Below are 15,607 nucleotides of genomic sequence, written 5' to 3'. Positions count from 1 at the left end.
ATTATTCAATTCAATTCAATTCAGTTCAATTCACTTTATTCATCCCCAAGGGGCAATTAAATGACACAAAGAGCAGCATATTCCACCACATACAGTACATCATCAATAAGGGACAGCCCTGGGGACAAAGGTCACCTTCCTCCTCTGGGTCTTACAGCCTTGACATCGGAGTCTTCACCTTGCGGGGAGCCACTCAAACATCGAAAACATGACGTGATGGATCACGAAGGATCCTACAGGCAGTCTTCAAGGTCTGTTGTTCGCAGACTACTATGACTTTTATGACTTTTTTTGACATACTATACTATGACTTTTTGTGATTTCTTTCGACATGCTATACTATGACTTTTTATGATTTTTTTGACGTACTATGCTATGACTTTTTTCGACATACTATACTATGACATGCTATACTATGACTTTATTCAACATACTGACTTTTTATGACTTCTATCGACATGCTATACTATGACTTTTTATGATTTTTTTGACATGCTATGCCATCATTTTTTTCGACATCCTATAGTATGACATGCTATATTATGACTTTATTCGACATACTATACTATAACTTTTTGTGACTTTTTTTCGACATACTATACTATGACTTTTTTCAACATACTATACTATGACTTTTTTCGACATACTATACTATAACTTTTTATGACTTTTTTTCCACATACTATACTATGACTTTTTATGATTTTTTTGACATACTATGCTATGACTTTTACTTAACTTTTTTTCCACATACTATACTATGACTTTTTTCGACATGCTATACTATGACTTTTTATGATTTTTTTTACATACTATGCCATAATCTTTTTTCAACATACTATACTATGACTTTATTCAACATACTGACTTTTTATGACTTCAACATACTATACTGTCACTTTTTTCGACATACTATAGTATGACATGCTGTATTATGACTTTATTCGACATACTATACTATAACTTTTTATGATCTGTTTCGAAATACTATACTATAACTTTTTATGACTTTTTTTCGACATACTATACTATGACTTTTTTTCGACATACTATACTATGACTTTTTGTGATTTCTTTCGACATGCTATACTATGACTTTTTATGACTTTTTTCGACATACTATACTCATGACATGCTATACTACTATGACTTTATTTAATTTTTTTTTTTTTTACATACTATACTATGACTTTTTATGATTTTTTTGACACACTATGCCATCATTTTTTTCGACATACTATACTATGACATACTATACTATGACTTTTTATGACTTCTTTCGACATACTATACTATCACTTTTTTCGACATACTATAGTATGACATGCTATATTATGACTTTATTCGACATACTATACTATAACTTTTTGTGACTTTTTTTCGACATACTATACTATGACTTTTTTCAACATACTATACTATGACTTTTTTCAACATACTATATTATGACTTTTTATGACTTTTTTCAACATGCTATACTATGACTTTTTCAGATTTTTTGACATACTATGCTATGACTTTTTTCGACACACTATACTATGACATACTGTACTATGACTTTTTATGATTTTTTGACATACTATGCTATGACTTTTTTCGACACACTATACTATGACTTTTTGTGATTTCCTTCGACATGCTATACTATGACTTTTTATGGTTTTTGGACATACTATACTGTCACTTTTTTCGACATACTATAGTATGACATGCTATATTATGCTATATACTATGACTTTTTATTATTTTTTTGACATACGATGCTATGACTTTATTCGACATACTATGATTTTTTATGACTTTTTTCGACATGCTAAATATGACTTCATTCGACATACTATACAATAACTTTTTATGAGTTTTTTTTGACATACTATACTATGACTTTTTTCGACATACTGTACTATGACTTTTTATGATTTTCTTTTACATACTATACTATGACTTTATTCAACATACTATGACTTTTATGGTTTTTGGACATACTATACTATGACTTTTTTTGATTTTTTTGACATACTATAGTATGACTTTTTATGGGTTTTCGACATAATATACCATGATTTTTTATGACTTTTATTCGACATACTATACTATGACTTTTTTCGACATGCTATACTATGTCTTTTTGTGATTTTTTCGACATACTATACCATGTCTTTTTTGACATACCATACTATGACTTTTTGTGATTTGTTTTGACATACTATACTATGACTTTTTTCGACATGCTATACTATGTCTTTTTGTGATTTTTTTTGACATACTATACTATGACTTTTTTCGACATTATACACTATTACTTATTATGACTTTTTTGTCAACATACTATACTATGATTTTTTTCAACATGCTATACTATGACTTTTTTTCGACATGCTATGCTATCACTTTTTTTGACATGCTATAGTATGATTTTTGGGGATTTCTTTCGACATACTATACTATGACTTTTTTCGACATGCTAAAGTATGATTTTTGGGGATTTCTTTCGACATACTACACTATGACTTTTTTCGACATGCTATACTATGACTTTTTGTGATTTTTTTAGACATGCTATACTCTGACTTTGTAGGATTTTTTTTTACATACTATGATATGACTGTTTTTCGACATACTATACAATCAGTTCAATTCAATTCACTTCATTCATCCCCAAGGGGCTAATTAAATGACACAAAGAGCAGCATATTCCACCACATACAGTACATCATCAATAAGGGACAGCCCTGGGGACAAAGGTCACCTTCCTCCTCTGGGTCTTACAGCCTTGACATCGGAGTCTTCACCTTGAGGGGAGCCACTCAAACATCGAAAACATGACATGTGATGGATCACGAAGGATCCTACAGCGAGTCTTCAAGGTCTGTTGTTCGCAGAATACTATGACTTTTTATGATTTTTTTTTCATCATTCTATACTATGACTTTTTTTCAACCTACTATAGTATGACTTTTATGTTGTTTTTTTACATACTATACTTTGACTTTTTTGTGATTTCTTTCGACATACTATACTATGACTTTTTCAACATTATACACTATTACTTATGACTTTTTTTCGACATACTATACTATGACTTTTGTGATTTTTTTCGACATACTATACTATGACTTTTTATGACTTCTTTTCGACACAATGTGGCTCAAAGACCATGACAAAAGACGGAGCGAGGCATCGTAAATTTTCAAAACTGATTTATTTAACAAAAGAATAAACTAAACAGAACTTAACTATAACTTAAATAAACCCAAAACAAGATGTGGCAGGCGGGGTGATCAGGCCATGGTTTATGTCCAGAGTGTAGTGAAGAGAAGAGAGTCTAGTCGGACCAGGTGGAGCTTTATCAGCTGATAGCTCCCAGGTGCACCAGATCTGCAATCAACTCAAACAAAGATGGAAACAAAGATGGGTAAGACCAGAGAGGTATCACTCCCACAAAGAGGCCCTGCCAGATTACACAGGGCCGTCACACTATACTATGACTTTTTTTGACATACTAAACTATGACTTTTTGCAATTATTTTCGATATACCATACTATACTATGACTTTTTTCGACATGCTATACTATGACTTTTTATGCCTTTTTTTCGACATACTATACTATGAATTTTTTCGACATGCTATACTAACACTTTCATCAACATGCTATAATATGATTTTTTGGGGATTTATTTCGACATACTATACTATGACGTTTTATGACTTTTTTTCGACATACTATACTATGACTTTTTTCGACATGCTATACTATGACTTTTTATGATTTCTTTTGACATACTATGCTATGACTTTTTTCGACATACTATACTATGACATGCTATACTATGACTTTATTCGACATACTGTGACTTTTTATGACTTTTTTCGACATGCTATACTATTACTTTTTATTTACTTTTTTCGACATACTATACTATGACTTTTTTCGACATGCTATACATGACTTCTTTGACTTGTTACGACATCCTAAACTATGACTTTTGTGATTTTTTTCGGCATACTATACTATGACTATTTTCAACATACTATGCTATACTATGATTTTTTATGACTTTGTTCATGACATTGTGCTATGACATTTATATGACTTTTTGGACCTCAATCATATGCTGGCTCTTTCAATTGTCTTTTCGTCATCAAAACTTTGAAAATCCCTGCTTTATGGCATTGATCCAGACATTTCTTTGTTTATATTTCGTTCTGTTGGACAGAAATAAAGATAGAAATCTAGACATACATTTAATTTCTTTTAGTTGCATCAGGTTGATTATACGCACATATTGAGATGAAAAAACTTACTATTTGAAGTATCATTTAAATAAAATATAAAGGATAGTGTTTCCTCTGCCCTCTTCCTTTTCCTCTATCACCGCCTTCATCCGACTCAACTGATGATGAACTTATTTCAACTTAATATATTTGATTTATATATTTCTTTTCACAACAACACACAGTATTTAAACTTAAAAGCGGTTCTAAAAAGGTGAGGAGGGGAAGCTTTGGAGAAGTCTTTCCAGTTCCGGGGCTTGGTCCTGAGTGGTGAAGACAGGAGGTTGGCATCAGAAGAGTGGAGGCTGTGGGAAGGAGTTTGTTGGTGGTATTGCATGTCAAAAAAAAGTTATAGTATGTCGAAAAAAAGTTGAAAAGAATTCATAGTATAGCGTGTCAAAAAAGTATAATTTTTTATAGCATGTTGAAAAAAGTCATAGTATAGTATGTCAAAAAATGTTGATCAAAAAGTCATAGTATATGTGAAAAAAGTCGGGGAAAAGATCATAGCATAGTATGTTGAAAAAAGTTGGGAAAAAATCATGGCATAGCATGTCGAAAAAAAGTCATAGTATAGTTTTGAAAAAAAGTCATAGTATAGTAGGTTGAAAAAAAGTCATAGTATAGTATATTGAAAAAAAGTCATAGTATAGTATGTTGAAAAAAAGTCATAGTATAGTATGTTGAAAAAAAGTCATACTAAAGCATCTCGAAAAGTCATAGCATAGGATGCCGAAAAAAGTAATAGTATAGTATGTCGAAAAAAGTTCAGAAAAAATCAATGACATATTGTGTTAATTTTTGGATTTAACACAGTAAATATATTACATATAGCACCTTTAATAATGACAGAATTTGACAAGCATTTATTTATTGCCAAGTCTTTATTTATTGCATCCAGTTGAGTATATTCACATTTTAAGAGAAAAAAACTCACTATTTCAAGCATTATATTAAAAAATATATATAAAGGATACAGTGAGGCAAAGTACTACATTTCATTTGAGTTGTAGCTACAAAACATAGAGTTGGAATCTAATTACTTCAGAAATAATAAATAAATAACAAAGCAATGTCAATGAAATTTTACCTCACTATTGCAAATCAGACCCAATCTTCACCTCGTTTTTCTGGAGGAGTTACTCAAGATCTGGCATGTCTTCGTATCCTCCCTCATCCTCTTGCCTTCTCTGCTCCTCCAGCTTCTTCCTCTCCTCCTCTGCCCGCTTCTTCTCCTCTAATGCCTTCTTCATCTCCTCCTCCACTTCCTTCCTCTTTAAGTTTTGAATTTCTTCTTCTTTCTTCTTCTGCTCGTCCCTGTCCTGATCCTCTGGTTTTTTATTCTGTGCTGTGTCGTAGGCCCACTCCTCGTCTGAGTCGCTGATGTCGTCATCGTCGATGTCGTGGTCAGGGTGGTAAAACTCGTTGGGTTCGTTGAAGGATTCCTCTACGGGCTCAGGCTCGGGTTTGTAGTTGGGGTCCTCTAGTTTGCCCCAGGCCACCTGGTCGGCCTTACGGAGGGTGATCTCCACTTTGGATGGGACCATGTTGACTGAGCTCTGCTTGACATTGGCCACCTGACGGTAAAAGCAAACTGAGTTTGAGTTTGAGTATGTAGAAGATAGATGAAATTTTACTTCATATTCAACCTTCACAATGTCTCCCAGTGGGATCAGATAACTGCTCACATTGTGAGAAAAATAAGCACCAGTATTTTTTAAAAACGTATAATAGCATTAGCAACAGGTGAGCTAATCTCACCCCACTGGCAGATGGATTTAGACGTATTTAGCAGGTACTCACGCCCCACAAGTGGAAGTCTCTTTTGAAAAACTTATTGTTCTCAAACTGGATTTGGCATGAGAGCTGAAAGAGAAAAATAGAGAATAAGCAAGAAAAACAAGATTAATTTAAATGTGTGCATTCTTGACCTTTTTAAAGCAGACTGTATAGTATATATTGTTAACGTTAAGCCAGTTGTATTTTAAGTCAAACCAAATATGTATATATGCATCAGTGGAGTAAAACGTACAATATTTCCCTCTGAAATGTAGTGAAGTATAAAGTGAAGTACAAATACATAAAACTGAGCTACAGTACTTGAGTGAAACACTCACCACTGTCCCGTTGGCTTCTATGCTGGAAGATTCGGGGTTTGCGTTCTTGGCATAAATCGTGACGACAACGTTATTTCCTGTCTGGTGCCAGTCGTGCCGACACGCTACCTTCTTTTTGTCCTGTTAACACACACAAAGATCAGTCACAAAGAAATAGATTAGATTAGATGACGATCATGTTCATCATTTCTGTTCTCTTGATAATTATTTCTTTTAGAAGAACTGGAGCATCAGTTAACAGCAGGAAAAGAATAACTCATTTAGATCGAGGAGCAAAACAGTAAACAATGATCAATGCCAGTGCTGCTGACGAGCAGGGGCCTGTTACAGGAAGGAGGTTTAACAAACGAGTCTAACTCTGAACTCTGAGTTGATTTACCCTGAGATGGGAAACTTCGGTTCCAGAACAGCTGATTTGAGTTGGTTCAATCAACTCAGAGTAGGTTCACTCAGAGTTAAGCGCGTGCACCACCACCATAAAAAGGCAGCATGAATGGAGCCATGATACTACGATTCACCATGGTAACACAAACAAACTGGTCGGCGGAAATACTCATGCGCACATACAGTGAGTTTGAATATATATTTAGTTAAAAAAGCAACACAGCGGCTGCTGCAAAAGACTTACAAGGAACACTACAAAAACATTTAAAACACGTTTCAGAGCGAGTCACACTCTTCTGGCGCCGCTTTGCTATACAGTGGCTTTACTAAAATGCTCCGCATCACCAATGTTGTAAAGACAACTGCTGTTTGCAAAAAAAGGTAATGCGGCACAAATAATCTGCTGGGATATAAGAGCGTGTCCACGATGGGTGATGTTAGTGATATGAGGACGGATAAGGTTATGTAGGCTACATAACTGATAGACTGGGAAGAAAAACTATACCGCTCAAATAGGTAGGCTAGAGTTAGCATCAGTGTTATTCCAGCTACATTTCCTGCTAACTTTGAACCATGTCCTTTTGTTCTACCTGTCAGTGATGTAGTATTCTCCACCAGGTGGTGGGTGTACCTGCTTTGGGACCCAGCGGTGTTTCCCTGTGGTGCAGCCCTTCTGGTCGAGGAACGCGTTGAAATCTATTGTTCTTATGCAGCAGCAATTCCAGTACTTGTACCTAAACAAAAACTAATTGTCACAAATTCAACAAGCAGCAGTTTTACCCGAGACATTTGAGGTATGAGAGATAAGTGCTCAAATACTTAATGCAGTTGCAGTTTAATTTACTCCTGAAGTCTGTTTTTAATGTTGCACATTTGTTTTTAATGACTTATCGTTAGCTTTGATGTTCTTTGCTTTGCTTACACGTCCTTCAGATTTGTTTTGTCTTTTTGTGTTCTAATTATGGTTTGAAAAGAGCCTTATGCAAATGGGGATTGTAATCATGATTTTGTCATAGTGGAGTTGTGCATAATGCCCTTTTGTAATATCCAAAGTAAAGAAGTGGAAACATGCAGCAGTGTGTCTTTGTATCTTACCCCTCGTGGAAGACGGGGGCTCCAGGGTGGTGGGTGCAGACCTCCGTGTCCGTCTCGGGGCCTTTATAGACCTGAACACACAAACACAACGCTAATGATCACAGCATGAAGATCAGATCAGGTCAACTCACGCCTCTGGTCATCAGTCACACGATAAGGTCACCAGTCAAGTGTATTGTTTGTTTGAATGCAGTGTTTCTCAATCCTGGGGTCGGAAGCCCGAGTGGGGTCATTTGTTTTGCAGACAGGGTCACAAAATTTTTTTCTCAATCGGCTATAACATATCTGTGTAGAACGGAACTGTTTGGATTATTTCACTTTTAAGATTAACCTATGAAGCTGAGTTTTTGAGTTTTAGACAATTTGTAAATGTACCTAATAATATTTTTTCCCCCAATTTAAACTTTGATTGTTGTTTTTGTTTGGTTGAAATTGTTATTTCAACCAGGATATTGACTGTTATATAGAAATGCTCTGTAACAAAGTTTGTATATGTTTTAACATATTTTTCAAACAATCTTTTCCAATTTGGACCTTCCTCTACAGTCTTGAAAACAGTATTAAAAAGTATCTTATATTCAAGTTTGGTGTACTAATCACTGAGGTCATGCAGTATTCAGATCTTTAAAAAAAAGAAAACTACAATGTAAAAACACTATTACAAGTAAAAGTCTCTAATATTTTACTAAATATTTGCAAGTAAAAGCAAACGTTAGGCGGAAAAAAATATCCCTTTTAATGTCATATTATCGTATGTAATTGCTAATGCATTAACAAGTAAGGAACATTCTAATGTTGCAGCTGGACGAGGTGGAGCTCATTTCAACAACTTCATGTACTGATAATGCCTCATGTTTATAAAATGATGTAGACTTTCTAATCTGCAAAGTAACTAATAACAATAGCTATCAATAGAATTTATTGGAGAAAATATAACAGTATTTTCTTCTGAAAAGTAGTGGAGTAAAAGTGAAAAAAAAGTGGACAAAGTAAAGTACAAATATTTAAAAATTGCATTTAAGTGCAGTACTTGAATAAATGTACTCTGCCTTGTCCACTAGATGGAGCTGTTAATGAGATTTACAACACTGAAGTACAGGAATGATTAACTGAACTCGAACTGAAGCAGAGAAATGCTACTGAGCAGCTTGTGCTGCTGTGTGTGTGTGTGTGTGTGTGTGTGTGTGTGTGTGTGTGTGTGTGTGTGTGTGTGTGTGTGTGTGTGTGTGTGTGTGTGTGTGTGTGTGTGCGTGCATGTGTGCATGCGTGCATGATGAATTTGTCAGCTTTTTCTGATGTCAGATAGTTGACTTTTTTGGGTCACAGAAGTTGCCTACAAACACAAACGCACACTCAAATAAACAAATAAGAACGAGGCACTCACTGTTTTGCATCCTGGGTTCTTGCATCGGGTCCCAGGCATGACCGCCTCACTCTCTGTCGAAAGAGAAAGACAAGAAGAAGAGAGAGAGGTGAAATGCAAAAATATCTTTATAAAAACAAGTGAAGAATATCTCAATGTGTGTCCAGTGCAAATCAGCTTGTTTTAAGTACTTTCTGAAATCAATTTCTTTGATTTCTATTGGAAACTGGCTGAAGTATTCTTAGTGCACTGGTGTAATATCTATATGCACCCAATTTTACACTGAAATGTCTTGATGAGATGTTGAATTATGTATCAAACCTTCACAAACACATTTAGTCCTAAATATGAGCATACACTCGACTGTTAACTGTCTTTAAGTCTAATTTTCTTGTAAAAAGTCCAATAATGCAATATTTATTTTTCTTGATTCTTGCTCTGAAATTCCTCCACACAAATTGTATAATAAAATAACTGAAATATTCTTGCTGTAGTTTATTGATTTTCTCAACGTTTTGGGTAACATTGTTGTAGGACCCCATTATAGTCAGCAAAAACTTAATAGGATACATTTGTTTGGGGTGTACAAGTCAGAGATGTGTTCAGGATCAGCAGAAATAGGGGGAAAAAAAATAAGAAAAAAATGCCACAATAGCTGATTTTGAAATGAGAAAAAGACATTGTTTTACATCTGAAAGGCTCTCTATGAAACACACACACGCACACACACACGCACGCACGCACACACGCACACGCACACACACACACACACACCTTTCTTGTCTTTCTCAGCTTTCGTGCTGATGTCCAGTTTCTCCAGCGCCTGAGCCAGCGATGCAGACACTTTGTGGGGCAGCTTGGTCTTGGGCTCTTCTGAACTGCACATAAACACACTTTCATGTTAACACAAAAATGGATGTTGGGAAATGAATACACAAACTCAGACACACAGAGGCATCAGCACAGGCCTGTGGGACTGATGCATGGCGTTATCCATTAAATTATTTATTCCACGAATGTTTTAGGTAACCTCATCCTCACCTCTGTGAATGACTACAGATGCAGCTGCATTATGTGAGTAACAGGGAGGTGTATGCAAAACACACATTCCAGTTATATTATGCAACGTAGAAATAGAGGAATCTTGCCGTTACAAAACACACACACCTGGGTCTCTCTTTCTGCAGTTTCTCAGCAGATTTGGGTCCCTGGTAGATTATCTCGCTGCCGTTGGTTTGTTTAATGTCGCCCTTATCTGATGACACCTCCGGCCGCAGAGGCTCCTCGGGCTTCACATTGCTGTGGCTCCCACGGGTGCAGCCCTGCATTTAAAAAACAGGACGGCCACCTCAGTCTGGTTTAAAGAGGAAAATCTGCACAGGATCTGTCTCCTCATTGGAACTTAATTTTATTAACTGTGTCCTATATAATCCTTCACAGAGGAAAATGACTGTAGCTACTGCATACGGCACCATATGTTACCCTACTATGTATCTGCACCTAAGGGTGAAACCTAACATGTCGGTCTTAACACAATAGTCAGGTGCTCGTATGAACATTGAAACGTTTTTTGCTTTTTTGCAATTATTCATCCTGTTCATACTGGCCATTAAAAGATCCATTCCTAATATACTTCTAATGTAAGTAAGACTGGGGACTACATCCACAGTCTTTGTTTTAACTTTAGACAAACATTGGAATATATTTTTGCACAAAAGCATGAATTCATTTATGATTGATTGATTTTTTTTTATTGTGCCATGAATAAAAAATCGTCATCGTCAGTGCACCAAAACATTCCTAAATGAAATTAAACGAATGTGAATTAAAAAACGTACAATATTTGAGATGTAGTGGAGTAGAGGTATAAAGTAGCAGGCAATGGAAATACTCAAGTACAGTTCAGAGGTACTGTACTGAAAATAATTGTACACCCTACGGCCACCATGGCCTTTGTGCCCCTGCTACTGTCAAAATCTCGAGGTCAGCATTCTGTTTGTGTGTTCATATGTTTGGGTGTAAAGTCTAAAATCAAAATTTAAATCAAAATTACAAGTTACATCTTGGTTCCCACCGAATGACGAATTCACCATGGCAACCAATATTTGTTTTCAAACTTTTTTCGATTTTGGAAGCGGCATCGGATCATATTTGCATAATTTGTGTTTAATCACGTTACTAGCGGTACTCGCGCTACTCGCCTACCCACCAGCGTAGAGCTGTAGGCACAAACAATGTTTCTTTCCGTCATCATAAGGCCAAAATAACCCATATTTCTGCTTAGTACCTGGTGTGGAAGTCACAGATACATCGGGAAATTAAACAGCGTCATGTCTGGATTAATAATATCACCTGGCGGAGCAAAAAGCACGCTAATGTGAACTGCCTTCTCCGGGAAGGAAACGCTACGTCTGATACGCCGTGCTTGAGCTATGTTACTGGTTGCACGGCGTTTTCCCAAGATGGCCCCTGCCTGTATACGTGAACGGTACAGTCTTTATAAACTATCTTTTTAATAAACTGTCTATACACTTTTAAAGTTCTCAATGCTTCGGTTTACATGTAGGGACCCTCATTATGCTACCGTGGAAGTGTGGTGCTATTTTGAGCCTTGTTAGTGGTATCGAAACAGTGATTTCTTTTTACTTTACCTGTGCCCCGACGACTAGCATTATAAGCTAATTAGCGGTTAGCGATAAAACTGGTCACATTCAATTAGCATGAAAACAGATCCCAAAGAACGGTCGACTCGGTACACATTTGTTATTAACCCCTAGGTTCATTTTCAGCCGAATTTGTTCTTTAAAGCAACACTAAAGCAATTTTCCGCTTCGGTCCCCCTACAGGTTGGAAGCGGAATTGTCCATTACTGCTGTCGTAATGTCTCATTATGTCTCATTCGAACTATAGATCCGCTACCCGATCATTACGACAGCGGTAATGGACAATTCCGCTTCCAACCTGTAGGGGGACCGAAGCGGAAAAGTGCTTTAGTGTTGCTTTAAAAGGTCTATCGCTGTAGGGATCCTTTCCATAATGTTGTCAGACACTTAGAATATTAATCTGAGCCTGTCAGTGGAAAAACGAGCACTTCTGTGAAGGCAAATACAAGATGGACAATTGCCCTATTAAAGTACATTGTAGCTTGTTTCGCTGCTGCCGACTGCAGCGATCTTGCTTAATACTGGACCAATGTCAAATATTGTTATTCCCATCAGTCACTTAGGGGTTCAGGTTGAAAAAAACGGTAGTTACCCTTTAAGTGTAGCACTTGAGTAAATGTACTTAGATAGCTTTCCACCACTGTTCTTTCACAGCACCAAGTTTTACTTCCACTTGATTCAGAATATTTTCACCTCTAATTTTTTTTTTTTTTTAATTCACTAACCTTACTTTCTTTTCCAACCAACCACAAATATTTACAGAATCTTAAATTTTGTAGAGTGTTTGACCCTGAGCTGTTTTTACCTTAATGGAGAGAAACTCTGAGAAGTCTGTTGTCCTTTTCCTACAGCAGGACCAACCCTGGAGAAGGACACACATACAACATACGCATACATGTTATCTTTATCCAGCTAAATAAAAGTGTTGTTGTGGATTTGTTTACTTTTGTATTAGTTTTACCTTCAGGGCATCGTGGAAGATAGGGACACCTGGATGGAAGAGGCAGGAATCTTTTGAAAGAAAAAAAGAAAAAGAAAAAGAAAAAAAGAGTCATTCTGTATTTAGACAGACACACGCACAGACACAGACACACACACACAGTCTGCAGCGTGTACCAGCTGTTCATGGGGGTCACTAGAGTTGAGAGGGAGCGTCCCATAAAAGGAAGTTGGTTGCCAGAAAGATAGCTGTCTCATGCTCCCAGAGAAACGTGGCCTATTATACTGTACACGCTAGGCTCCAACTGTCTCTCAGACTCACACAGTATATGAGACAATAAGGACACAACTTTTTTTTGACGTCACACAAATCAACACTTTGTTTATCCGGCTTTTGCTAGAAAATCCAGACCATAAATCTGGATCCTTGTCCACTCCTGTAGTGTTCAGTAAAAGTCCGTCTAAACACTCAAATTGATCCCTGCTTACTTGCACTGTATACATTGTCTTTTTGAAATGAATTTGTCAAATTGAAACCCAAATTGTTACTTTTTTTTTTTTATTCAGACCATTAACTCTGGTGACAAGAGCATTCTTTCAAACTAAAAGCAGCCATAATTGCCTGTTTATAAAGTCTGAATAAAAATGTCACTTTTTTCCAGGAAGTAAGGAAAAATAGTCCTCATTTCAGCTTGCAGGTGATGTATTTTTGAACAGTTACAGGGTTCAAATGTGCCATTTTAGCTCGGAAGTTACAACAATTTGTAAAGTGAACCTCATCTAAGAAAATCAAAGCAAATCTGTACACCACCCGCACCTACTTACTCTGTAAGAACAAGCTTTACATGATTAATTTCAAGCTTTTGTTTAACTTTACACAGACCGACGTCCACTGAGGCTTCATGTCATCAAGACCAAAATATTAAACCAACCAACAAACCCAGACTGGACTTCGTATTTAGATTAAAAGATGCAGCAATAAACAGACAGGATCTTACCGTCCTTGTTCTTTTCACCGTCAAACTTCAGTCCACAGCCTTTGTTGTAGCACAGCAGAGCCATGTTGGCTTGTGGGATTTCTTCTTCACTGTACAGCCTGTCTCTGTTCAGATATCGTCCTCCAACCTGGTGGTCTCTGCTGCTGTTATTGCTGTGGTTGGACCTCCAGAAGTTTCTCCGGCTAGGCAGAAAGGAGAGATCCAGAAGGGTCTCTTCTTGAAAGAGCAGAAAGAAAGAGGAGGGTCTCGCTCTCTCTCTCTCTCTCTGCCTGGCTGAATGAAAGATAAAAATAGCAGCCCCCCTCCTCTCTTCCTTCTCTCAATTTACAGCTGTCAAAACTTATCTGAAGGTGGGGGTTGACATTCCTCCTGGTGAGCGTCGCCTGTCACAAGCTGTGGCCCGGCAGCTGCCACAATAGGCCTGACAACTTCTGGATTTCTGTCACTTTCTCTTACTGGATTTATTGCAGTCAGGACTATTCACAGGCCTATTTTTTTTCAGGAGAAGCAGCATGTGTTATTATTACATACATTAAACATTTTAATTCCAGCAATTGCAGTGCCGAAACGTACTGAGTCTGATTATGGCCAAATAAAGAGAGCTAAAATATGTTGCAACAAACAGATAGATAGAAATATTACACCAAAATGATATGTGATTGTTGAACATATAATCCTAAAACCATGGGCATTAACATGCTGCTATAACAGCATCCACTCTTCTTGGATTTAGAAATTTAGAAACCTGGCAGCAGGGATTTGCTTCCATTCGACTCACGGTCTGTGGTCCAGTTCATCCCATTAAGGTGTAGGTTGGGGTTGAAGTCAGGTTAGTCTTGCAATGCCAGACAGCACTGTGGAGTAAGGTCTGGCTACTTCACAGATACATTCTGGTATAGGAGGAAAATATGGAGTTATATTCCTATCTTTAATCAAGAGCGCATTCTTTCAATTTGAGAGCATTTCTCACTGATATTACGTTCAGATTTTGTAATAATTTCCCTCAAAACCTTGCTCTCACACTCAAATAGTCACTGCTCGCGCTTGGATTTGCTCTGCTTGTGCTCAAAGTTTGTGCTCGCGCTTGGATTTGCTCTGCTTGTGCTCAAAGTTTGTGCTCGGCGGATTTGCTCTGCTTGCACTCAAACTTTCTGCTTGGACTCAGATATGTTGTTGTTTGGACAGATTTCCTGCTCTCAGCTTTGAACCTTCTCCTCGCACTCAGGCTGATTCTGCTCACTTGCAAAGTTTCTGCTCTCGGATTTCTCCTGCGCGCTTGGATTTTTTTGTGTTATAACCCTATCAAAAGTCAACAACCAATAGAATGCCAGCTGTAGTGTTGACCAATGAAATGATCCCAACCCCGTTGAGGGTGCGTTCACTTTACTTTAGAACGTCTGTTGAGGGCGACTGTAACCTGACTGTAACCAAGTTTATATATCCCCGCGCCGTTTATAGCTTTATTATAAGTATATGTCAACAATGTGCACAGAATGGTCGACGCACTTTCACCTCACCCGTCAGGAAACGGAGAAAGCTTTGAAGTGGGACGTATGAAGTTATGTCCACAACTACGAGGAGTAAGTAACATAACTTAAGCACCTAGCTAGCTAGCTAGCATATGGCCTAGCTTGATGTCCAGAAACAAATAGAGGTGGTTTAATGTACCTAAACAATGATCAATGATTACCAAATTTCTCTCTCATATTGCTCCTCATAACCACTGAAAACTGTGCAAAAATTCTAACAAAAAGTCCAATTATTATGGACG

The 15,607-nt window shown here is 37.0% G+C and overlaps 2 protein-coding genes across 2 annotated transcripts in view; both read right to left on the bottom strand.

The window, feature by feature from the left end:
* Positions 1–5,155: 5,155 nt before the first annotated feature.
* On the bottom strand, positions 5,156–14,089 carry zgc:92429 (uncharacterized protein LOC445063 homolog). The gene is made up of 11 exons (XM_039823277.1): positions 13,837–14,089; positions 12,861–12,910; positions 12,705–12,761; positions 10,404–10,558; positions 10,011–10,114; positions 9,258–9,310; positions 7,874–7,944; positions 7,410–7,512; positions 6,395–6,514; positions 6,081–6,143; positions 5,156–5,854 (listed from the first exon to the last, which is right to left on the bottom strand). Exons 1-11 carry the CDS (start codon positions 13,898–13,900, stop codon positions 5,417–5,419), a joined length of 1,278 nt encoding a protein of 425 aa, XP_039679211.1. The 5' UTR covers positions 13,901–14,089; the 3' UTR covers positions 5,156–5,416.
* The window catches only part of si:ch211-200p22.4 (phosphatidylinositol-binding clathrin assembly protein), a 110,205-nt gene continuing 104,568 nt past the window's right edge, over positions 9,971–15,607 (bottom strand). Inside the window, exon 21 of the transcript XR_005641733.1 lies at positions 9,971–10,010. The gene's annotated coding sequence lies outside the window, so the exon portion shown is untranslated. The remainder of the gene's footprint in view (positions 10,011–15,607) is intronic.

Source organism: Perca fluviatilis, chromosome 14 (genome assembly GCF_010015445.1).
Source record: "Perca fluviatilis chromosome 14, GENO_Pfluv_1.0, whole genome shotgun sequence".
In the NCBI taxonomy this organism is placed as follows: Eukaryota; Metazoa; Chordata; class Actinopteri; order Perciformes; family Percidae; genus Perca; species Perca fluviatilis.
This window is presented reverse-complemented; position numbering and strand designations above follow the sequence as displayed.